The sequence below is a fragment of the Cricetulus griseus genome, chromosome 2 (assembly GCF_003668045.3).
Source record: "Cricetulus griseus strain 17A/GY chromosome 2, alternate assembly CriGri-PICRH-1.0, whole genome shotgun sequence".
Taxonomy (NCBI): domain Eukaryota; kingdom Metazoa; phylum Chordata; class Mammalia; order Rodentia; family Cricetidae; genus Cricetulus; species Cricetulus griseus.
The window spans coordinates 80,545,538-80,571,416 of record NC_048595.1 but is presented as its reverse complement, the minus strand read 5'-3'; the positions used below and the strand labels follow the sequence as shown (position 1 = coordinate 80,571,416).

The 25,879-nt window shown below is 42.2% G+C and overlaps 1 protein-coding gene across 1 annotated transcript in view; it reads left to right on the top strand.

Annotated features, from left to right (window-relative positions):
• Pappa (pappalysin 1) overlaps positions 1-25,879 on the top strand; it is a 244,114-nt gene that overhangs the window by 144,298 nt on the left and 73,937 nt on the right. The window contains 1 exon segment of the mRNA XM_027400262.2: positions 5,133-5,326. Within this exon segment, the coding sequence (XP_027256063.1) occupies positions 5,133-5,326 (194 nt within the window).

Below are 25,879 nucleotides of genomic sequence, written 5' to 3'. Positions count from 1 at the left end.
CCAAAAAGCTCAGCTGTCTTTCTAAACAAATGCTTAGAAATCTCACCTAACCTTTGGAAGGTAACCCATTGCTGAGAAGCACATATTGGAATTATTTGCTTCTTCATGGTATCCTATATCAAATCTATCAACCATAACCAAAATTCTCCACCATTCTATGTACAGGGAGTTTGCACATTTTCTTTACTGGGGTGGAAGCTTGGCAACTCCAGTAACTCCTCAGACTACTTAGTCCATACCAATGGGAATTATGAAAAGGTCTAGAGATGCCCCCAAAATAATATTACAACTTGTCAAAGATGATGTATTATTTTGTTCTCACAACTTAATACTCTAATGGGTGCTCATTCACTAGAAAACTCATAATTATTGGAAGCTCAAGAAGTATTTTAGCCTTGTCCCCACAGAATATTTTCCCAAGAAGCTTCAGCAAATGGCTTCAACCATACTAATTTGTGCATTTGAAAACTTGATTTAAATTTGGTTCTGGATAGTTTCATACATGTATACATAAAGTGCTTTGTGAGACCAGAGAGATGGCTTAAAGTGTAAAACATAAGGGCTCTGAGTGCTCTTACTGAGGATTAGGGTTTCCTGGACCTATGTCAGATGGCCCACAACCACTTAGAAGTCCAGTTCCAGAGGATCCTTTGCCCCCCTTGGCCTGCAATAGACACATGCATGTACATGGGGCACATAAAGTCACTCAGATAGCTTGAGTTTAGGGTTCTGAATTCAAGTCTAGGAACTTTTCACAGTAGACCTACCCCACCTTCCTTTAAAATATAGATTAAAATTTATCTATATTTTAATGAAAATCTGTCTCACTTCTTGAGACTTTGCCTTCAGAGCTGTAGTGGGTGTAACAATCCCTGCCTACCTCCAGATGGTCCTTATCATGTGTTTCAGGGATGCAGGGACAGAGTATTTCATCTTGACATTCTGCACAGATGAAAACTGAACATTAAGTCTATGCAGGGCTGATGAGTTGCCTGTCCACATACAGAAGGTCCATGTGTTTCACACTCTTGAAAATAAGATCATTTCCTACAAAGTGAAGAGAAAGTTTTCACCTTGTAGAATTCAGTTGGGGAAGGTTGACTTTATCAGTCTCATCAAGTGTTCTTGATGGGTAGACAGATTTTTAAATCTGTCATCACGTGTATAGTGATGAATCTGAAATGCTGAACTCCTCTTTGGCAGGAGAAGATGGGCTTAGATGGTGAGAACAGACTGCCTAGTGTAAGGTCCACTGTAAACCAGTTCCTACTTGTGTCTCAGTTCATTTTCCTTCATTCTAAGAGAGAGTCTAAAGAGAATTTCCCAAGTTTCAATAGGAATGTGCATGTCAGGGATTCTCTAGTTTAGTCATTTATTCATTCAACAAATACTTGTTGAAAGTCTCCTGGGGTTTCTCTCTCTCTCTCTCTCTCTCTCTCTCTCTCTCTCTCTCTCTCTCTCTCTCTCTCTCTCTCTCCCTCTCTCTCTCTCCCTCCTCTCTCTCCATTTACAAAATCCCTCCCCACTTCCAGTGGAATATATGCCATTATAAATGTCAGAAGGTAGGATGGCAGGGTGATCTTTTGCCCTTGCTATAGACTTCAAATTCTGTACAATATCGTGCTCACCACCCAACATAAAGCATTCAAGAGATGCTAAGTAAATTGATGTAATGAAAACAAAAGGCTCAGTTTGTTTTATTGTTCTGTTGCTGCTGCCTTTGTTTTTCCTGGCCACGCATTTGTATTCCATTCCTTACCCTGTTCTCTTTACTGCTTGAGGCAGAGGGAGTGGGGAAGGAAAGAGAATTCCCCAGACAAAACACTGGCAGATGGAGTGGAGAGGCTCCCCTAGGACACTAGTAGCAAGAGAAACTGAATAGCAGAGTCCACGGATGTTATTTTTAAATGAGACTTACAATAGCTTTGTCAGCATAATGTTGAGAAGAAACAAGATATACTCATTTTCTCTCTCCTTCTTCTTCCTTCCCTCTGTCCCTCCTTCCATCTCTCCCCTCCTCTCTCTCTCTCTCTCATTCATTCTTGCTCTCTCCTTTCCATCCCACTTCCTTTCTCTTTAAATCTTTTAGATTACATGTATGTATTTAACGGCATAGAAGTGGGTGGCAGGGTGCATTTATGGAAGGAAGTTAGATGCAGTTTAGTTCTCTGGTAGAAGGATTGGATTCAGGACATCAGGGCTTGATATCAAGTGCTCCACTGAACCATCTCTCCAGTCGGAAGCATTACCTTTTTAATGCTACTCTGTCTTTTGACTATTTTGGTCTACCTCTCTGTTTCCCATCTTACTGTCTAGCTGTGTAACACTTCTCCTGACGGTGTCTTCCTTCATTCCATCCACTCTGATTCTGGCTCTAATCAGATTTATCATGATCTTAAATCTAATCATGTGGAAGTAAGCCTTTAAAAGAACTTACTCTTAGTATATTTTTTCTGCTGTACCGAGAGCCCTCGCCTGGGGAAATGAATTAAATCATCTTAGAAGGTAGATATTATGTAATCTTATTATAATGTGTCTCTCTCTGTCTTAGCATTGGAGGAAAAAAAAGTGGCACCAAAGTCAGCCAACCTCATAACCTTATCTATAAGAAATCATATTTTACCTGTGAATTCTGAGTACAGACATTTTCTCTCTGCTAGACATAAAGAGCAGTGTTCATACTTCTCACCCTCATAGCCGTTGTCTCTGTGACCTAGAATTGGACAACATACCTTGCTGTAGACCCCTGCACTGGGTTTGGACTTACAGTGGATTTCCCTTGGGTTGGATCTTAAGTTTTATTGTATCTGAATTGGCCACTGTCCCTGGTCACTGTGAAGCTGTGGGAAGTGCTGACCTTGTATTCTTTCCATGGTAGAAGTACCTGGAGTGCTAGTCACTGGAGCTTTCAGCTGGCCTACACCCACCGTCCAATAATTCAATTATAGGAAATTGACTTATTCTGGCATGTGTAATAATATTTTACTATGTAAACTGTTTGCAGAAATAAACAAGGAATTTTGGAGCTTGGAAGAGACTCAACATTCTGCTGTCCTTGAATTCAATGACTCTCTTTACAGATAACAACATAAAAATTCAAGTCCTTTCTCCCCATGACCACAGGTTCTTTCTAGAAGGTAGAATTTTTGAAAGTATTCCAAGTATTGATTTAACAAGCTGATTGAAATTCAGTCACTTAGAAATGAATTGACCCTTTAGAAGAAAAGCATTTTTTTTCTCGTCATGATTATTTCAGAGTGTACAAGGCATATTTGTGTTCATTTCCTGTGAGGATGTCGTCCTGTTGGAGAAAATTAGATCTACATTATAGTTGTGGGACACAGATTAAGAATGAAAGCAACTTTTTAAAGTTATATAGACAGTGCAAGAGACGAAGAGAAACCCAAGTCTTTAATCTTAAGCTTGGTATTTTCTCCAGAGTTCTGCTCCATTATTTTGGAGCAAATATTAGATGGGTAATCTAGATCAAGCTATAACCTAAGAGAGATCCTACATTCTAATTGGCCTGGGATGTTCCGATTTCTGTGTGTCTGTTGTTCAGACACAATAGCATGTTCTTTGTTCTCAGAGTGTTATAGTTCTGATACTATATTATAGAGTGTTTGTCTCAGACAACTGTTTGAGGAATCTAGAACCTTCCAGAACAGCTACATCATACAGACCTAGTGTCAGCACAGAGTTTTTAATGAAATGTTCACTTTATAGTGAGGAAATCCTCAGCTTTGCCTAGAAGTACTGGAGAATAATACAGAAGAGCGGACACCAGTTTTTAAAAGCTGACAGGATGATCTGCTAGGGATAGCCACCTAGGTTTCTCCCTGCATTATCTACATTGGATACATAGGTCATACCTTCTTGGATGGCATCCTCCTCATTACTATTCTGATGCTTGTCCTTACAGCCAAGTGAACAGCACTGTAACAAGCCACAGCTTTTGGCTATGCCAATGGACAAAGCAACAACACAAAATTAAATGTACACAAAGAAGGTTGCTGCAGTTTGAACTATGCAGGAGGCTGATCACTTGGTATTTCATTGAGACGTTTAAAACCCTAGGAATATGAGGCTGGGCTCTTGGAATCCCAGTATTGTAGCTGCCTTATTTGCTCTGATGATTGAGCCCAGAGAAGCAAAGAGACTACCTAATGAAACACAGCAGTTTACTTTCTGGGCTGAGACTGAAGTTGGTTTGTTATGCAAAACTGAAATAAACCCAGGCTGCAAGCTTCAAGTCCTGTGGTTTTAGATAACATGCCCAGGACTTGCAATGTGAGTTCCTAGATTTGCATTAACTTTCTGTGTGACTTGGGCACACTATTAAAGATACATGACATTTCAGTTTCTTTATCTAGAAAATATGGATTGGGATTAAGACCCTCATTACATTGCAGCTGAGTGTCACTTTAGCAGAGTGAAAGTTTATGAATTTTGGTATGGGTGGGACAACAGCTACACAGATGAGAGCTGCCCTGTCAGCATGTTCTAGGCGTGCAGTCAGATATGTCAACCATAAGCACCAACATGGCACCAAGTTTCTAGAATGTTTTCATTGTGCATAATTAAAATTCTCAGCCATTGCAGTTTCCATTCTCTCCCTTCTAGATCCCCGTTGCACTTTCTTCTCTCAATTTCTACACTTTTTACTCCTTGTGTAAACAAAGTTATGCAGCGTTGTTATCAGTTATGCAGCACCATGCCTGCTAATTTCATATTATCCAGTGGTTGTCAACCTTTCCAACACTGGGACCCATTTACAGAGTTCCTTAAACTGTGGTGACCCCAACCATACAGTTATTTTTGTTGCTACTTCACAACTGTAATTTTGTTACTAATACAAATCATAATGTAAATATCTGATAAGCAGGATGTCTTGATATGTGTCCCCCAAAGGGGTCACAATCCACAAGACGAGAACCACTGAATAAGCTGTTGTGTATGCAGGACTTCCTTTATTGTGTCCCCGTAAGGCAAAGAAGAGTATCCCAATGTGACCAACGACCATAGGTTGAACAGAGCTTCTGGTTTGGATGTTTTGTTCCACAGCTGCTGCTGATAGCTAAAGTAAGAGAACTTTTACTCACTGACCCCATTTCTGTGTCCATCTCCCACAGATGAACCCAGCCGGTGCTATTTCCATGATGGAGATGGGATGTGTGAAGAGTTTGAACAAAAAACTAGCATTAAAGACTGTGGTGTCTACACACCCCAGGGTTTCTTGGATCAGTGGGCGTCCAATGCTTCAGTGTCTCATCAAGACCAGCAGTGCCCAGGTTGGGTTGTTATTGGACAACCGGCAGCATCCCAGGTAAGCTCCTAGCCTTGTGGGGCTCCTACAGAAGACTCTTTTAATCTCAGCTGTGGCTCTCAAGGTACCCACTTCAAACACAGTGTCCCAGGCCATCTCTGCCTGAGTATTTCTTTAGCCAAGTGTGATGCCAGTACCTCTTCAGTACAATTGGTTAAGGATAAGACATGCAGTGGTGAAGGGGAGGGAATGCAAGCATCATGGGAACAACTGTCCCCCTATGCCCTTCTTATTATGACGAAGATATGGGAAAGAACTTTGTTTTGAATATACCATTGGAATTCAACGGGGGTGAGAACAATTTGGGAAATCTTAGGGTTTTTTTTGTTTTGCTCTTTGTTTTTGAACAGAGACTCTCAATTTGTCTGCTTACTGAATTAAGAGCAACCATATACAGATTTACTGTATAGTCTCTCCATCTTTATGCTTCCACTTTCCCTCCCCATATTGAAAATAGGAGTTTAGCTTGATACACACCAGGGACATTGCCAATTCTAAGGAGCTGTGACTCATTCGTCAGTCCCCTAATGCACTATTTATATGACACGGTTCTCCCACAGGGGACTGATAGCCTAGATGAGGGATGGATAGTTTGGGGGCTACCACAGCTTGTGTGATCCTAGGGATGGCTGTGCCTCCCCAGAGCCTCTTTTGCAATTATCCTGCCCAGAAAACACCTGCCTTCTTCTGAGACTCCCATTTCTCAGAGATACAACTCAGTACTTCCGACTACGTGGCACAGTGACCATTTCTGAAGCCAGCCTGCCCCCCCTCCCCTCGGTCTTGCAGATGAGCCTTGATTCTCAGTCATCCCTCTCTAACGGCTTCTTTATTTCAAGGTCATTGCAATATAACTGGCATTTAGATGAATGAGAACTAGGACCTTGGGTTGGTGTCCATTGAGAATTAATGGCAGTGCCTCTCATGTTCATTTTCATCTTTATTTGATCATCTCTTCATCGCTCCAACTTGTGTTCACATTACTCAGTTTTTATTTGCTCATTTGCATGTATGAGTGGATGCCCTCAGGGGAGCAGAAAGATGTGGGTACAGGATCCCCAGGTGCCTCTCATGGGCAGTGCCAGCCAGCAGTAAATGGGTCAGCATTCTATTTCTCATTGTGCTGCCTCAGTACTTGGTGGACTCATCTGTGTGGTCCTACCATCACAAAGAACTTCATGGAACTTACTTGTGTACCCTCCGGCATCTCACAGTGAGCTATCAGAATTTTGGGACTAGACTGGATTTCATTAGTTTTTTTTCCCCCTCCTCAAAGCCCAGCATCTAGATAATGCTAGGTGTCAAGATTGTCTGTGTTTTGTTTTGATTGTAAATGCTCACATGAGCACATGAACACACACACACCTACTTGCAAGTGACACCAAGAGAAGATGTCTAGCCAGTGTTTCTTCATCATTTCAAAGGTGCAGTAATTTGAAATTCAGCTAGCATCCCGTTTTTAGAGCTTTTTGAAAAACATCACTGAAATGAGTGAATTATTAGCACTCTAGGAATCTTTCATACACAAGAACAGTGGGAGAAACTGTGCTTCAAACCTACCCAAAGATTATTGCTAGTAACATGAGCAAAAGGAAAAAACTGCCCTTCCTCATTTGAGAGAGAGAGAGAGAGAGAGAGAGAGAGAGAGAGAGAGAGAGAGAGACAGAGACAGAGAGACACAGAGAGAGACAGAGAGAGACAGAGAGAGAGAGAGGTACTTGCATGGGACAATTAATCCAATCTTGTAGAAGAAAGCTGTCAGGAATTATGGCTGATTAGTTCTTCTTAAACAAAAATCCAATTAAAAAATCATTATAAATACTAGCTTCTCGATCTATAAAGAGGAGAGGAGGAAACAAAATCATCCTATTGAATTATTCACTGTTACCAATTTTATTTTAATGAAATCGACTAGGTTCCATTATTCTGAGCTGGGATATAATCTTTGTTACAAGGAGACTTTTGCTGTAACTAAATTTGCCATAAAGAGACCAGCTTGCTGGAGTATACAGGCTCAGTGTGTGCAGGCTGGATTCAGAATCAGGAAAATGGAAGTTTGGAGGGCATAGATCAACAAGGCCCCAGTTTTCTTACTTGAAAACAAATGCCCCTATCCTACATATATACATGTGGCAGTGCACACAGGTACAGCCATGTGCACACAGACACACAGGCACTCATGCAGACAGCATAAAGTCAGCCTCCTTCAGGGTAAGCACTATTCCTGAAGTGAAGGTATTGCTCCCTTCTGACAATAGCAAAGGAGAAAACATGATTGTGCCCCCTCATGACCTTGCACAGTGATTAGAGGAGTCTAGTAGCTAATTTGCACCCTGTCAGGGCCTCTAGTGAAGATGTTGATGGAGAGAGAGGAGGAGCTAGGAGACACTTGAAAGTTGGATTGAAGAATAAGATAGAAGGGTGTTCTCAGGGTCCCTCACTTTCCTTAGGCATGGTCTTCCTCTCCCTTCTCTTTCTCCCCCTCCTTTTCATTTCCCCTCCTTCCTCATCTATTTTTCTTCCATCCGCTCCTCATCCTTTATCCCTAAACTCCACCCACACATGCATATATGAATAGGCCTGTAGGAGCTCAGTCCAGACACTGACCAAATCAAATACAGGAGAGTAGAGGTAAAGCCAGTAGTGGCTAAATTTCACAACCCATCATGCTAAACATACACACTGATAGGCAACTACCTTGCCTTCTTCATAGTAAACAATCTTGTTGTCCATCTTGGAGCCTTGGAGGAAGTGCAATGGACGCCCAAATCAGTACATATCCTGTATGTAAAGAATCTAATCTTAGAGAGATATTTTGGAAGATGACAGTGGAAGCCTAGAAATAGGAGGCCAAATCCAAAGTGGGGAGGGCCTGGATTCCAGGGAAACAGGCAGAGTTCTAGATGCCAGGTGTCAGGGACTCAGATCCTTCTGGAGCAGAATCACAGTCTCTTGGAACTGAGGCTGCTCCCATGCCCTGCCACACACACTGATGCTCTTCTGCAGTCTTCGGTCTTCACTAGGACAAGCTTGACCTGATGAATTATGAAAAAGACCAGACATTCCCTCTTACCCTACACAATCCACTTTGTTTCACTCTCTGGGATGTTACAAAAATGAGAAAGCTCAAGTACTTGCTGTCACTATGTTCCTATACCCTCGGAGGTATAAGACCCCATTGTTAACCTCTGCACTCTGTATGGCATAGGTGTGAGAACTCTCTCCAAATCATAGCTGCATCAGAATATTTCTGCAGGCACTTGTGACTAGTGAGAATGAGAAACACTTTGTGTTTTGTGAGCTTAGAATACCAGTCTAAACTTGAGCTTTGCTTTTGCATAGCCCTGCCACTTCTAATGATTTCCAGTCTCTCTCCCCCATTCTCCTTAAGCAAGTTTCCCAAATTTGGTTATAGTAAAGCTACCCATGAATGCTGAGTCTTGTATCCAAATGTTATCAGACATATCAAAGCTTCCTGGTTGTGCAAATTGGGCTGAATATCCTATAATAAGAGACATTCTTTGGATATTTGGGCCATGCACCTTCCTGACCCAGCTGGAATCAAAAAGTTCCTGTAAGTGAACAAAAATGGAAATGAAGAAAGAGAATCAGTTATCTCTCTTCTGGGAACCTTAGAAATGGTTCAGTTTGGATGGTTTAAGTGCTTGCAAAGATCTTGCTTGTTCATACTTTGTTTCCATGCCTCACATTTCTCTAGTGCTTTACACCAAAGGCTACCAAATTTCGAAGTAGATATGCCTCCCTTATGTTCTCATCCTCAGAGCTTCTAAGACTACTTCATTCTGTCTAAACAGGCACCCCTCCTTTGCTAGGGTTTAAAGAAGAGATGGAGATGCTCCAACGATCTAGAATCTAGCGCTGTCTCAGGGATTACAGATCATTATTCAACAACCCTGATTATTGGGTTAAGTGTTCGAGGGTAAACTTAGACTGACCATTTCTAGGGCAGTGATTTGAGGGCCACAGTAAAGTAAACCTTTTCTAAGGATGAATGAGAAATGAGACCTATCCACACTGAGGGGAGGACTGTGATACCTTAAGCTCCTCACATTATGAGGCTTTCTGGCTGGTTCAGGCTGGATTGCTTTGTTCTGTGAAAATTCCTGCACTAGAGAACAGATGGGGCTTCATCACATCTTTTTTGTAATTGGTTTTGATTGGATATGCAATTAACCTTTTGGGAGGTAAGTCAGCCCTTTGCAACTTCATTCTGAGTTACTATCATCTGGCCCTTGACATGTTCATCTTACTTTTTGCCTCCATTAAAATACAAACCATGACATATATTGTACTAGTACAATCTATAAGTTAATTTGTTTGGTTGAAGACAGGTGTACTTTTAGCCTACATCAATGAGGATGAAAGGGAGACCATGAACAATAATAAGGAAAAGGGGAAATCACCGTGTGTTACTTTACATCTAAATTCTAACACATGCCAATCTGACTTTGCCCTCCTTACTTTTATTTCTGGAAGCACTGGGCAACCAACTCCTCCAGGAAGCTCAGTTTCCTCCTTTGGAAAGTGGGAATAGCATCTACATGGTGGAGATTAAGGCTGCAGAGAAAACAGTGAGCACTGGCTTTTTGTACTTAAGTGGTAGTACCAATGTCAGAGACCTGCCTCATTCATCTTGGGTGCCTCTATACACTTTCACCCAGAGCTGACCACAGTGATCCATGCAGGAGAGACAATTGGCTAAATTTCATCCAGTTAATCACAGTCTCATCAGCAAACATTTGCTGCTTACCCAGGACTGTTTCAGGCACTTTGGGAATCTTCAAGAAAGCCAAGGGCTGCTTGCTGCTCCCAGAAAGCTTACTGTTACACCCGAGGGGTATATGCACCTGGAAACAGTAGTCAAAGATGTCAAGGTGTAAAATCCTGAGCAGATTCTCCAACGAACAAAACACTCTGCCAGCTGGGATTACAGCCAGCAGGCTATGTGGAAAACTCTTTTGCCCACTTTCAGAATGTCTAGGATAAATCAGAGAAACAACCGTTTACCAACTTCCTCTGGGCTCTGCACCAAATTTCTTGACTGGTACGTAAGATACTACAGAAAAGGGATTAATGGTCTTCACTCACAGATGAACTCACTAAAACTTTGGGCTTAGGTCTGGAAAGGGCCAAATTGGGACACAGGCCATTGTGCTCAGGTAGGAGCCAGGTGCAGACTAAGCATCTCATACCTGCTTCCAAGATGGATGTAGGAAAAGAGTCAGAAGAATGGATGTTTTCTGTGTCACTTTGTCTGTTCTGTGCATTTCAAGAATACAAAGAAAGTGGGACATATCTTGCAATACCTAAAATACATCTCCCTTGTTCCATCTTCCTGCCAAGGTATCCAACCTCTGTCTCCATTCTTTCTTCAGAAATTACCTTATTGACAGACCATCATTGTAAACAGTGATGGAGTTCATGAAGATATAGCCATTCATGAACATCATTTACTTTGGCTGTATTCATAGTCGGAGCTCCTGCCTTTCTCCTACTTTTAGTCCTTTCCTGTACCCAGTTATTCCTCTTCTATTTTTCTTGTAATGCAATTTAGAATTACGCACACATATACATACACACACACTCTGTAGTATCTATTCTTGATAGACAACATTCAGTATTTATCCTCCCAACTCTATCTCTTTGTCTTAATGTGATTACCTCTAGTTCTGTCTATTTTCCTGTGAGCAACATTATATATCCTTCTTCATAGCGAAATTAAACACCATTGTGTATGCACACCACTTCCAACCTCCATCCTTTTAGCTTTAACATTGATTGTCCTTCCAGAGAACCTTAAATGAGTACATTATAAGGGAACACAAAAGAAGCAGAGAAGACACTTCAATTCCCTACCTCTGCATGTAAACCAGATGCCTTAGGTTTTGGAATATGTGCCTAATTATTTCTGGAGGATGGGAGAGAAAAGAAGGAAAGTACAATTTTTCACAATTTGTCATTTGTCACACAGGAAACCCTGAAATACCAATAAAACCCAATTATGTATATAATCTTTGATGGCCACAAGTTCTGTCAGGACAGTGGGGGATTCATCACTGTCCTTCTCCATCCTTGTCTTCAAAGCAAATGGTTAGATATATCCTGAGTTCTTTGAGTTCAAGGGTCAGAAATCATTTTGAATTTGGACTGGGCATGGTGGCATTCTGATCTCACCACTTGGAGAGAGGACTGGAAATTCAATATCATCCTTGGCTACATAGAGAGTGTGAGACTAGCCTGGGTTACATATGAATGCAGGCATGCGCATGTGTAAAAGAAAAAAGGAAATACAAAGCATCTTCCTATATACACATTGATGCTATGGAATAAGTGCTTGGACAGGGAGCCCCAGAAGAAGGCTGGGAGACACTTCTGTGGAAGTCATTGCTGAGCTGAAACTTAAGAAGGCAAAGTTGAGTGATAGGATGAAAGATGAGTATGAAGATAATACTGTCTATAGAAAAGGACTGATGCAGAGATGAAGATGCTGACAGAGACAAAACCAGTGGCACACAAAAAGTAAAGTGAAATAAAAAAAACTGATAAGAATGGAGAAACTCAGGAGGAGTGAAACTTAGGAAGGGTGCTTGGAGATACCACAAATGCTTGGAGTTTTGTCTTTATCCCCAGGGCTGTGTGTGGAGAGCTTCTCTGAGGCTTTAAGCGGTGAGATGCTAAGAAGGAAAGAACAGCAGTAATGCCTTCTAAACCCCTCCTGTATGACAGACCCCACAAAGCACATTATTTTCTGTGCATTTCCCAGTCACCTTCCTGAACGTAACAGGCTTCTCTCAAAGCCAAGAAACTGACTCAGAGACCTGAACTCCTCACCTCTGCCACCCTCCCTTGCTTTCTTCTACCTTGCTGCAGGTGTCACCATGAAAACATCTCCACTGGAAAATCTTGTACTGAGAAGCATTCCCCCAATTCTACTTAGACAATAATATTTGCAAAGAATAAGGAATAATCTTGGCCTTGGTGCTCTGATGCTGAGGAGACAGTTCCAGAGGCTGTCTGCCCCTTCCCTGCTTATCCCTGCCTTCAACCAAAGCAGTCAACTCTTCTCGTTAGTAAAATGGGGCAGCCTTTGCCACTGGCGGGGAAGGAGAGGGAAAGGGAACACGCTGAAATGCTGGAGCAGATAGATTCCAAGTAGTTTCCCCAAAGGCCCAAGGGATCTGCTTTCTCCTGGTGGTTTCTGAATAATTGTTCAAGAGCACATGTGCAAGTCATCTAAGGAGACAGAACAGAAAGTACCGTGGTTCATTACAGCCTGTCCTGCCCATGCGGGGCACCCAAAATTCCCTCCAAAAAGAGTACAAAACAGAGTCCCCAAGTTGTCACCCCTCAAACCCAACAAAACTTGGGCTGGGAGAGATGTTAAATCTATTAAAGCTTTTGGGGATGCTCCTGGTTTCCTTCCTGGCCATCTCTCTCCACAATTCACTCATCAGCCCCTTCTACAGAAGATGATACTCTGGCATTGTGATTAAACTTGGAATTCCATCTGAAAATATCTTAGTGATGAAAGTTTGAAACAAATACAACTAATTGACATCCGAAATTGGAGTAAGTCTAGGGTCCATCACTTACTGCTTATGTGACAGCGGTTAAGTCAGGTATCTGATCCCCATAAAATGTCTGTTTTTCAAGGTAGGAGTGATTTCCCTTTTGATGACAGACTCTTTCTAAAATGCCATTGTCTCCTGTTATTTTTCCACAACTGAGGGACAGATGTGATTTGAAATAGTACACAGGGTTACGTTAAAATTATTTTCATTAATACATGTGTATGATGCCTTGCTGATTCTGTCTGCATCTATTCGTTATGTGCATCAGATATCCTGGAACTGGAAGTACAGGTGATTGTGAGCTGTCATGTAGGTACTGGGAATTGAATCCAGCTCCTCTGGAGGAGCTACCGGTGCTCTCGACTACTGAACCATCTCTCCAGTCCTAAGATGCAGTTTTTCAATACTTGGTTTTCCAGTACAGACAGTTGAGTGGCTAGAGACGTAGAGAGCCCTCAAACTTTACCTCACTTAAGATGTAACTTTTATTAAATAAATTCCTGTACCTTCCCACCCTCCCACTGCTTATGGAATGATTCTGGTATTTCAATGGAAGGCCAATGACCCTCTACCTCTCCAAAGTACCATTTTTTTAGCCACAGCATGACATAGAGATAAGCAATAGAGCCATTACCCTCAGAGGAGTAGTACAGTGCCATGGGATCCTCTACAGAGGCAAAACAGATGGTGACAAAGTACTGATATACTGAGTTAACCTTGGCAGGACACACTTTGAGGAGGAAGGGTGAGTTTGCTTGACAGGTACCTATGGAAGTCTTGGGCATTTGGGAGTAAAAAAAAAAAGGCTGCATTATGGCTTCCCAGCCCCATAAAGAAAGCCTAGATTTTGCAGCCAGAAAGAACTGATGTGAGCACTTGTCGGCTATGCAACATGTAACAAATGACCTCACTTCTCCAAGCTTTAAGTTTTTCTCATCTGCAAACAGGGCAGGCTGTCCCCTATGTATTATGGTCTTGAGGATGCAATGAGCTAACATACCAAGTACACAGTACATGCTTGCCTTTTACTGGGCATTAGATTAATTTCAGATCTCAGTCCCTCTAATGCATTTGATACCAGAGTAAACTAAGTCTGAAGGGAACACAATATTGATAGGTAGGGAAATAATGGAGAGAGTGAGCCAGCACTTCCAGGCAGGCACTGAGCATGTATTGAATTCTCAAGGACAGAGGCATGTGTAGCCCTGAGGGCATGTTTGGAGAGTGAGCCTCCATCACTCAGATGCCAGGGAACTTGACTTGAAGCCCAAGTACAAGCAGAGCTCTGTGGCTTGAGGCTCAGTCCTCTGAGTTCTGTGTGGATATCAGACCCTTCCCTTGCCGCCTTCCCGATGGCCCATCTAAGAAGATTCCTAGGACTTTGTGTATGATCTCCATCAAAGCGTGACCAACCCTAATCCTGTTGCCTTTATTCTCCACCACCCTCTTTTAAACCTCAGCTTCAGGACCAGGTACTCCTTCCATCCTTGCCTTTCTCTCAGTCTATCCCCGGATCCGTTTCTTTGCCTTTCTGTAAGTGTTTAATATTCTCACTCTCCATCATACTTTCCCTCTTTCTTTCCTTTCTTTGCTCCAATCCCCTCTCTTGCTTTCTTTCTTTTTTGTACTATTGTTTTGTTTCAAGTGGGGTCACCGGCATGTAGCCAACATGGCCTTTGCTGTATAATTTAGTTTCATGTTCTGTACCCAAGAAACATGTAAAAAATGTAAACAGCATTCACTCTCTAGGGCTGTAATGCGCTTAGGAAGCAAGCTTCAGTCAAGCTTTGCTGAGCCTGCTGCTTTGGTGGTATTGAATTCTGTCCCCCAAACCACATGCTCGTTTCTCTAGTCTAAAAGTAAACTTTCTCAAGCCAGGCCTGAAGGAGGAGCTTGTGAAAGGATCTGGGCTTTGGCTGGGCACCAGATTCTGTTTGTTTGGGTGCATGCTCCTTTGTTTGTGTTTGTTTCTTAAGTCCCTCAGGCTCCACTCTCTAGCGCCCTCCAGGTCCTGCTTTTGCAAAGTCAGTCTTGATGTGTAATCTGTAGTAGCAGACCAGAAAAGGCTTTCTACCTCCACTTTCACTAGTGATAGTGTTCTTAAAACTTAAAATTCCTCAACTAGTCCCAAGCACAAGCAAATCCTTGATATGTTTGAACATATTCAATTTCCAAGGAGAAATGGACTCCAAGGGTCCCATGAAAGGTACTGTTACTGAGAAGCATACATCTTTGCTATAGTTTCCTGTCCCCCTCTGTGACCTCCTCAAGCTAGACCTGTAGTCTAGTTGATGGAAGGGGATATTTAATAAGTGTTTGTGATGTTTTTATATCCTGAGAAAGAGTATCCCCATCCTTAGAGAGGCATGGACTTGGATGAGCTCTGGTCTGCTGGTATATACTGTTTTAAGGAATATGGATGCTACCAGGGCAATACCCAAGTCTACAGTGCAGCACCTGATAGCAAGACATGTGGAAATAGAATAGTATTTGAATTCAAACCAAGGAAGATTATTTCTTGATGCATATCAAGAAACTAAAGTCACAATTATATTTGAGAGAAAACAAAGCTGTGTCATCATTAATAGCTACAGATCAATGAACTATCCACTAAAACTTCCTACTTGAATAGAAATGCCCTACACTGGCCATGTTTTACACAGAAATCTCCAGCCAACCATGACACCAAGTCATAAAATGTGGCTCCTGTAACCAAGAAGGCACATTTTTCATTTATTTAAATTTAAGTGGCTTCTTAGAGGCCATGGGCTACTCTATGGACAAAGAAGGTTTGGCAGGATATATATGTAGAGAAAGATCTTCAGTCACTTGCTTAGCTTTTCTGAGCCCCTGTCTACTCAAATGTCAAATGGGATAATTGAGATTATGAAGTGTCTACAAATAGCATACACAAGGCACTTAGCATGCCCAATGAATTAAATAATTAAAAATCCATAGTGAAATAGTGTACCCGTTTCCCAGATATGGATGGGAGCTTCTCAAAGAGTCTCACACTTTGTGGTAGGAGAACCACTCACACTTTCTAGCTCCCAACTCCTGCTTCTGTTCTATTCCATCCCACTTTACCCAAGATGTTTTTTATACCTCTTTCCCAGAACAAAGTAGGAAGGACTGACCATTGTATGATTGAAAGACTACATTTTGTGTGCATTTGTTCTCATGGGAGGATTTTTGCCCTCAGAATATGTTCTCCTCCATTCACAAGAACTGACTTGTCTACACCATCACTTGTTTCTAAAGCTCTCTATGTCATTTCCCACAGCATGTGAAATCCAGAAGCTGTATATCAGGAAGGCCTGGTGCAGTTAGTATGAGTTTTTCTATGTGACTTAAGAGCAAGATTTAGGTAGAATGAATGACCTGGGATCCCTGAACACAGATTGAGAGTTTTCTTTCCTCCTGTCCAGAGGTGCCATCACTGCTTCCTACACACTTTAAGGTCTATCAGCCAAAATTCTGGGTCTTAGGACTCTCTCAGTTAACACTGGATTTTTATACTAAGTGAAAGTGAGCACATAAGGATTTGGGCTGTACCTTCTTTCTTTAGTTATTTCCAGTACCTAGCACAGTGTCTGCATCCTTGGAGGACTCCCATACTGTGGAGAAAATGTTTCTTTATCTACTGAATGACACCAGTGTAAACTACATGTGCTTAGGGAATCTCCTTTGTTAGGGATTGAATGTTTGGCTCATAATCCCCTGTGAATGCATAGGTGGCCGGAGGGGGCTGGGAATTCTTAATCACTTGATGTATTTTGATGTATCACTTGACAAATAATGATGATGATAATGATAGTGATGATGAAGATCTGAAGATAAGGAAGAAGAGGGAGAGATTTATGCTCCTTTATGCCTCCTGAATTGGATCCTTCCTCAAAGCCTGTAGTTTTCCTTGGTGCTGTTTGCTGCATTTACCACTGTATGTCCTAGTAGCTGATATATCATAAGCTCATAAAAAATGTTAAAGAATAAACATTATCTTTGCCAATAGCTTTACCCAGAGAGTAGGAAATGGCTTTTGGAGTCTAAGACTTGGTGGGAAGGCTTTGCTCAGCTCCTTTGCCTCCTAATACTGTGGAGAGATCAGGTGTCAAGACAGTCTCCATGACTGACTTCCTAAAAAGATTGATGGAAGTGTGGATCACTTTTAAAGTAGTCTCCCAATAAGAGGCTGATCATTGGAGGGTATGAAGGAGTAAGAGACAGAAAGATAGAGAGAGGAAGAGGAAAGGGGAAAAGAAGGAAACGTAGAGGAAAAAGGGTTATGGGATATAAAGGTAAATGGAAGAAGGAAAGGAATGATATCCCAACAATAAACAGCAGGTAGTAATGACAATGTAATTGTAATAACAATAATTAATGACCATAGCAGAATGTGAAGGGTTCTCAGTGTCAATTCTGCTTCTGGAACTTTGTATTGTATGTTCACATTCAAACTTCTCAAGCATCCTATGAGGCAGCTCGTATAATTTTCACTAGTTTACCAAAGAATTACATTAGGAAGCCTTCAGCTGGCCCAAAGGTAAGCCAGGCTGTCTAGAGCTGTCATTCAAAAAATTAGAGGAAGAAGGAAGGTAGAAAAACTTTCTAATGTGTATGATGTATCTACACCCATCTGTGCTCAGGAAATCTTTGAATTCCTATATCAGTTCTTCAGAATAGAAAGCCATTTCATTTGCAGTGGGGAAATACAGACAGTGTCGGGTTTGGAGTCATTTAATCAGTGAATAGCAAAAGCTGAACTTCCAAAATACAACTTTGACATCAAAATATGTATGGCTTTCTCTGCCCCCATTGAAAGAGCTAAGAGAGAGTCAGGTGCAGGGGCCGTGAAGGAGTGCATATGGAGGGTACCAATGCATTATGCTGTGCACAGGTGGGAGTTGACCTGGTCAAGGTTCCTGATGGTGAAAACATCATTCTGGTAGGTCCCCATTTCTCAGAGACTGTTTCCAATCAGCGGGTAGACATGAAAGTCAAGAGTAGCCACTGCGTACCTGGGGAACCCCAAAGCCTCCCTTGCCATTCACAGCTCCTGTTTGTTTCTGAAATCTGTCATGTCAGGACAGAGAATCATGCCACCTAATTTTCTCCCAAATACTGAAGTCCTTGTTCAAACCACAAGGTCATAGGGGCTCTGTCAACAATTTCAGCAACTTTGTCCTGTGCCATTTGCATATGTCACTGAAGTACATCCTTGAAATCTCTTCCCAGAAGAAATGAAGCTTTGGGCATACCAGGAAAGTACCTTGTCTCCTCTCAAAGAGCAAAGAGAAAAGATGCAAGCATGCCCAGCATGATCCCAGGGCATCAGAGAAACCACATGCTGGAGTAGGAAGCAGGATCCCAGGAGCAAATACACACAACCTGGCTATGTGGGCGTATGACAAGAGTTGTCTACAAGCATTGTGACTTGTGCTTCATCCCAAATACTATTTGTATCACACAGATCTTAGTTAGCAAATCTGGAGAAGGCAGGGAGGGACGAAAACAAAAACAATCTGGTGACTCCCAGTTTTATGAACTTGAGAAAATAGTGTTCTTTTATGACACATGCTTTTAAGTGAAAAATCACTCTAGTGACCTTTTTGAATAGGCTGGTATGGTCAAGACTGCCATCAACCACTGCGCAGCTATTCCTAATCAAGGGTTTAGGGGACCAGGAATGGAAAATGGATGTGGTCATCCCTTTCCTGATTAACCCATGAACATCCAGAACTTTTCAGGGAAAAGTGGAGGAGATTGAAGAGGCATAATGACTGCCCCCCACCCAGGCTTTGAGCTGGGTGGCAAGGATTTCCTCACTGTAGAGCTTCGACCTAGACTTGGCTATGACTCCCAATTCTGCTCCAAGGCCATTTGGATCCTTTTTTCTTAGTTAAAGCTTACTGGATTTATAAATTTAGCCTTTCTATCTAGATTTTATCTAAATTTTAAACAGGCAGTCAGAAGATACTGCTTAATCTTGTTCTAGCATGATGGCTTCCTTCACTGTGGCCTGCAAATCGAATCATCTCAATGCTTCTTCCTCAAGGACTACCAACATCTCAGGGCTCTGAAGGAAAAGTTACAATTCTGGGTTCTTATCTGTACCAGGTGATGCCTCAGAACACCCAGCTATTGCCAGACACGGCATGTATTCTCCTTTCTAGTGTCCAGTGTACATGCTGGTTGAAGTAAATGGAGCCCTTGAATCTGATTCAGAGTCTACATGGATTTTAAAAATGATATTTTTGTCTTTGAAATTTTCATACATTTATATGAAATATATACTGGTTGTGTATCATGATCTAGAAGTTTTGAAATTTGCTTTCTGCATAACTGTAAAAGAAGAAAGATCAGAAAACACAGAAAAATTATCATTTGTTTTCAAAAATACTTTGTTGGGAGCTGTATGCTGAATAAGGCGCAGCCTGTTGACCTTCATCCTTCATGCTTATGCAACTGACAACATCTGGGAAACTGGTTTTGTCATGGCTCAGCTGTGGCTCAGTTTTTCCCCTTCTTAAGCTTTTTTTTTTTTTATCTCTAGAGTCTACTTGACTTCAGATCTGGCTTCAGTACCTTCCTTGTCCATGCCCATCCCTCAGACTATATGAACCTTGAAGCCAGAACCAACCCATTTTCTGTGCATGTCTGCACTTAATTCCTCAGCCTCTTCTCTCCATAATTTTGGAAGCCATTTTAAAAATGGGGGAAAACCCATATGTCTTTATTGGAATTTTGTTCTGGGTTTCATTTTCTCACATAAACCATGGGAATAAAGAACTTAGAACATATTAAGAGCCAAATAAATGTACTTGAATAAGTGAATGAACAAATGAATGAGAAAGTAAGAGAAAGGTTTTGTTTTCAGCAGAAGGGGAGGGGGACAACTGACTCTACTGAAAGAAAACAGGGATTTCTGGAGACCCATAACCTTTCTCCCTTTGTATTAGGAATACAAGCTAGTCCTATACCTTGCTGCCCTGACCCTGACAGCATCTCACTCCTGAAAGTGACATGTGAGCCCTGGAGTCACCTATCAACCATCTGGCTGGGAATCCCATGCTCTACACTGGGAGATTACATAAACTGGAGGGCAGCCTCCAGATGTTAGCTGTTTCTGCTCATTTTTTCTTCCTTTTCAACAACAATAATAATAATTAAAACAAACAGCCCTCATCCCCCATCCGCACCCCCGAAATTACAAACAGGTGGACTCAAATGCTCTCGTGTAGCTCAGACACTGACCCTTGGCAAGGTCTGCTTTGCACTGAGTCACCCATTCATACCAGCTGCTCTATGGACTGGGACAGGGGCTCCAGGAAGAGATCATGGTCCTGCCACGAGAAGCCTCAGAGCCAGCCTTTCTCTTTTCCCACCTCCCACCCTGAAACCTTGGCCTCCAACTTAAATGGATGTATTTTGGAGAACTAGGTGGCTTAAGAGCTTAGTAATGAGAGCCCAAGTCTTTCAGTACTGGGTCAGGAGTTCAGAGGCAGCCCTGGGTGACTGGTGAATGGCATAATTAGGGAGCCAGGGGCAGCCTGTGAGGGCCTCTGTGAAATGAGCCTGGACGGGCTTTTCATGGCTGCAGTTGTCAGCTGTACAAAAGCCTACCACCACCTCCTACTCTAATCACTCTGCCTTGTTAGAGGATTTACTAGCTGGCGAATCCTGAGCCACTACCCAGCCCTCTAAAAGCCAGTGTCCAGAATGGGCTTAGGCTAGTGCCTGGCTGATGTTTGTGGAGTGGGGAGAGCATGCCAACCCTATGGTGTAGACACATGAGAACTAATATCTTATGTACCTAAAGTTGTGAACTGGAATTATTATTGTCATTGCTGTTGTGATTGTTCACTCTCTATCTCTGAAAAAAAAGAAAAAAGAACATGAATCTCCCCTGCTTAAAGAAAGGATGGGATAGAAAAGATGGTGGGTGATATCTGCTATCATAGCTTTATTGTCATTGGCCTTGTAATGAGCATCATTTATATTGTGTGAGCCTTGGCTTCCTCATCAGTAGAATGGACTAGAGATAGAAAACTGTCTTACATTAACACAGACAGAAATCATACCCAGACTTCAAGTGCTCCTGACAGGTGTGACCCTGGGATGCTTTTTATCCTTTCTGAAAACCTAGGCATCAGAGAGGATATCATGTTGATAGAATCCCTAAGAATGTGAAGACTGTGCTTGGGACACAGATGCTGGCCAGTAAACGATATGAAAGAAACTGGTATGCTCAATTTCGTGGGTACTGTCTTAGCTTTTTCCTTAGCTAGCTGATAGACCCTTTTCTGTCTATCAGAACCTGGAAGCCTCTTTACAAGAAATAAGCCACTAAGTGTGCCGTCATTCTCCAGTATTCTACTCTGTAACAGTGATTCAGAGACATTTCTCCTCTGTGAGATTTCGTTAGCCCATCTGTAAGCCATGTTAGCAAGGAAGAGAGAAAGAAAAATGTAACAAACAGTTTCTACGGCAATGCCCACCTTTTCCTCCTGGTCATTTGATCAGACCAACGACTTGCACACCAAATTACAAGAATTCATATATGTGAGAGGAGGAGCAGGCTTGACCTGAATAGGATCTCTAAGGAGTGTGAAATGCATGTGTTAGGGACAGCTCCCTGGGGCCAATGAGGTACTATTCAGTCCTGAGCAGAGACCCAAGGCTGGAGGGCATCAAATGACAAGTGCTTATTGGGAAGTGTCGCCTAGGTGGAGGCCCCTAGATCTGATGTTGTTCCCAGAACTCTGGGAGGGCAAAGGAAGCATCTCTCTCTGTCCTGTACACAGGAAATGTTTTTTGGCTTGATTGTATGTCCACACCAATATAATAAATCCTCAGACTGGAAGAAAGGCAACCTACCCCTCCCCCTGCTCTCTATCTCTTTAAGGCAGGCATCAAAGGGGGAAAGTGCTCAGCAGGCCTGGAGAAAGTGATAATTGTTTCTAATGGTCGGTGAAAGAAAGCCTGCTCCCCGCTTCCCACCCATTGTTATTAAGTGTGTAGAAAGGAGGGGGAATTGAAGATCTCCCTCCCTCTTTACTTCCCTTCCTCCCTCCCCCCCCCTCTCTCTCTCTCTCTCTCTCTCTCTCTCTGTGTGTGTGTGTGTGTGTGTGTGTGTTGTATTGTACATCTGTTAACTCTTGATTGCCTTTCAAGTTTCCATGTTTAGTGGGTCAGTATGAATCAGGGGTACAGAAGACTAATAAAAATGGGCTTAGAAATTGTGAAAACTACCCAGATGAGAGAGGGCTATGGTATTCTACAGGCATTGGGAGGAGCCCTGAATTAGGATGGGATGTTTGAGCAGCATTTGTCCATTGTGTGGATTAACTGACCTAACCTATGTGAAGTATTATTGCCCCAAATTCATTCTTTTATCCTGCTAATACTTTCGCAGTATCTACTTTGAACTTTGTCTGTTCTTAATACAGATGATGTATGGTTAAGACTTCAGTCTTGCCCATAATGGGTCAATGCTCTAGTTTAAGGATTATAGTTGGAGTATTTCTCCCTGGTGTTTTGTTAGAATAACCTAGAGAGCTGGTTGTGCTGGCATACACCTTTAATCCCTGCACTTGGGAGGCAGAGGCAAGTGGATGTCTGTGAGTTCAAGGCCAGCCTGGTCTATACAGCTAGTTTCAAGGTAGTTAAGGGTGTTACACACGGAAACCCAGTCTTGAAAAACCACAAAAGAAGAAGGAGAAGGAGAAGCTAAAGAATGGAGGAGGGTACAGAGTTTAGTTAGTGATGCCTCTCCTGGGGAAGGGACTGAGAATGGTACCAATGGTACCAATGATACCACAGCTTCCCTTCAACTGTTCCAGCAGGCTGTAATACAGCCATCAGCCTGCTCCTTATCTGGGAGATGAGGGTAACTCTAATTGCTTTCTTATGGGGCAGTTTTAAGAAATAAGTGTTTTAATAAAATAAAACACCCAGATAAGTTTTATGGTAAATTATACTTATTAGGGAAAGTGTTGTCATCATGTATTTGATCATATCAAAGCAACATGAGTTTCAAAGCTCTGGAATCATTCAGGCGTCCTGATGCCTTCTTGGTAGCACATGGTCTTTGTATGCAACAGCATCTCTGTAAATAAGTCTAGGCCTATGGTGACCTGGGCTCCTTGATTGAGTGCATCATCCATGGCCTTGGAAATAAAACACATCAATTCAATATTGGCAGTATTCAGTGAGCCTGGTCTGATGACCCAAGTTAGACTCTGGTGAAAAAGTGGCCAGTCATTGTCCTTCAAGTGCATTCAGGGAGAGATGGAGGTGCTAGAGAGAAACCACAGTGTGGGTATGTTATACCAAGAGTATACGGCAAGCCTGGAAAGGCTAGCCATGAAGAGGGAAGGAAATAGTCATTGAGTCAGATGCGTTTGATGTGGTGAACTGATCAGTGTCTTCCCAAACCTCAAATTCTGTATCTCTTAAATGGGAAACCAAATACTTATTCTCCACAGTTATTACAGGATGAAATGAGTTTATTTGCTGGACCATCCTATATGCACATACCATATTTAAAAGTTGGTGCCCATCCTGTCTGGCAAAGGTGTCCTGAGAAAGCAGTAAAGCTGTGTTTAGGAAGGCAGGTGCATTTTACCTGGGCTCTGTCCAGGTTTTCCTGTCCCTTTTTGCCCTTGGCTAGGTGGGCTATCTCCTTCCAATCTTTCCCTCTTACATTCTCAGGACCCCAGATCATGATGTGTTTATCTTGGGGGATATGTCTTGGATTATATGACTGCAAGCCTGAAGATAAAATGTAGCTTTAAGGGAAACTTCATTTTACATAAAATGTAGGGAGAGATGCTGCCAAACAACTGCCTGGTTATGCTTTTGCATGTACTCTTGCAGGCACACAACTAGTGTTGGTGTCAGTGTGCACACCTACGTTTCTTTGCTCCTACTCCTTCTCTTCTGTTTTCCTATAATGCCCATCACTGGTTCCTCTGGGTAGAAAGAGGAAATTGGAGAGGATAGGCCAAACATTTGAGGGACATTTCCTTCCCTCCGTGATGGACAGGAATGCAGAGATTTGAGGGACATTTCCTTCCTCCCCTGATTGACAGGAGGGCATGGAAAACTGCACAATCAAAATTCTATGGAAACCCCATTACCTGTGCCAGTGTAGGAAAACACCAGAACCCTGTCCTTCTCTTCCCCCTCCATGTCTCTTTCTTTGTGTATATCATGTGTGGGTACAAGATAAACTGGTTTTAGAAACCCTTTGAAAGCAAGACATAGCTAACTTCTCTAATTGAAAATAGCTTTCTGCGAATATGGGGTATTGGGAGGCAGGTGCTGGATGTAGTCTTTGGCATACAGGGAGTGGATGAAAGTCTCCAGGTCTTACAGTCACAGACCTTTGCTTCATACAGACATCTCCAGCTGCCTCCATGATGGTTGAATGTCTACATAGAATCCACAGAGATGAGTATGCATCCTCAAGCTACTCTCTCTCCTTCCCACTATTTCATTCTGTAAAGAATGAGATAGTTGGGATATGGATTTCTAATTACCTTCTCAGATGAGAGCTCCAGGAATCTCAAGATCTGGGTGACAAACTTCCCCAGCTCACTGGCAACACGCAGTTATAAGCACAGAAATGGAAAGGAAAGAAAGCAAAAGTCAGAAAACACATTGCTAGGATGACTGTGGTAAAACTCGGAACTCCGGTTGTGACTGTTTTTGCCAGAGAAAGTAACTGGAAATTAACTGTCAGCCTCCCAGTGTCAGAGGTTGACAGGATAGTTACTTGGTCCATAGTGAGGTTTTGATTGCTTGCTTTAGTCAAACCTCTTTTCTATGACATTCATTTGGAAAACTTTGGCAATCTCAAGTTGGCAGCTTGTCAAAGCCAAAGCCCTCGGGGAATAAGTTCATGTCACACTGTCTCCCTATAAATCGGAAGGGGAAGGGTGGAAAAGTGAGCGGTTGAGTCAATTCTAGGAGGCAGGCCTCTTCCCTTGTAACCTAGGCTCATTCCATCACCTCATTGCACTTTTGAACAGAACCACAAAGGCCTGCTTTTGTCTGATGAGGTGGCTTCTATTTCCTGCCTGCCAGGAACATGTAGGAGAAATTCTGAGCACAGGTTCTGTGGTTTGGAACTTAAGCTCCATCTGATATAGATATTTTCATTTTCTCGATACATGCTCACGTAAGTGGTTGTGACAGGTCCTTTGCAAAGCAGCATCTATGGTTAAGAATATAGATTGATTGTGAGTCTGGATTTTAGTCCTGGCATTACCACAAACTGGTTATGACCTCAGGGAAAATTTAGCAGTTCAGTTTTTTTAATCTACAAAATGGGTACAAATACCAGTTTCCACCTCTACCTTATATGATTCAGTCCATATAGAGCATTGTGCTTGTCTGTTTTTTTTTCTCTAAGATAACATCAGACTCACTAGGTAACCAAGGCTAGCTTTGAATTTATAATCCTCATGCCCAAGCCTTTTGAGTGGTGATTACAGTAATGCACCACTATGCTTATATTTACAAAGAGTATTTGAAAAACTTCAAGGCTTAGAATAGGTAACTGTGTATGTTACTACTGCTGCTGCAGCCTCCTACATGAGGCATTTATCATTTCCTAGGTTCTAGGGAATAAACTGGAATTTGTGTGGCTATAAATTAAAACATCATTCTCAACTGATGAATCTTCAGACTTTAATGGGATAAGATGAGGATCTGAGTAACTATAATCTAACTGGACAGGTGCTATAACTAAGGTACATGCAAGGAGCTATGTGGACACATAAGGAGCAACAATTAATTTTGGCTCTTTGATGAACTTGCAGAAGAATAGTGTTATCTGAACCTGGCTTAGGAGTATGTCTACTGTTTCACAGAATAGCCAAAGCAGAGGCAGGGTTTGAGTCTGGCCACAGACAGCATGGCATGGAGCCCACGATGTTTGGGAAAAATGAGTCTC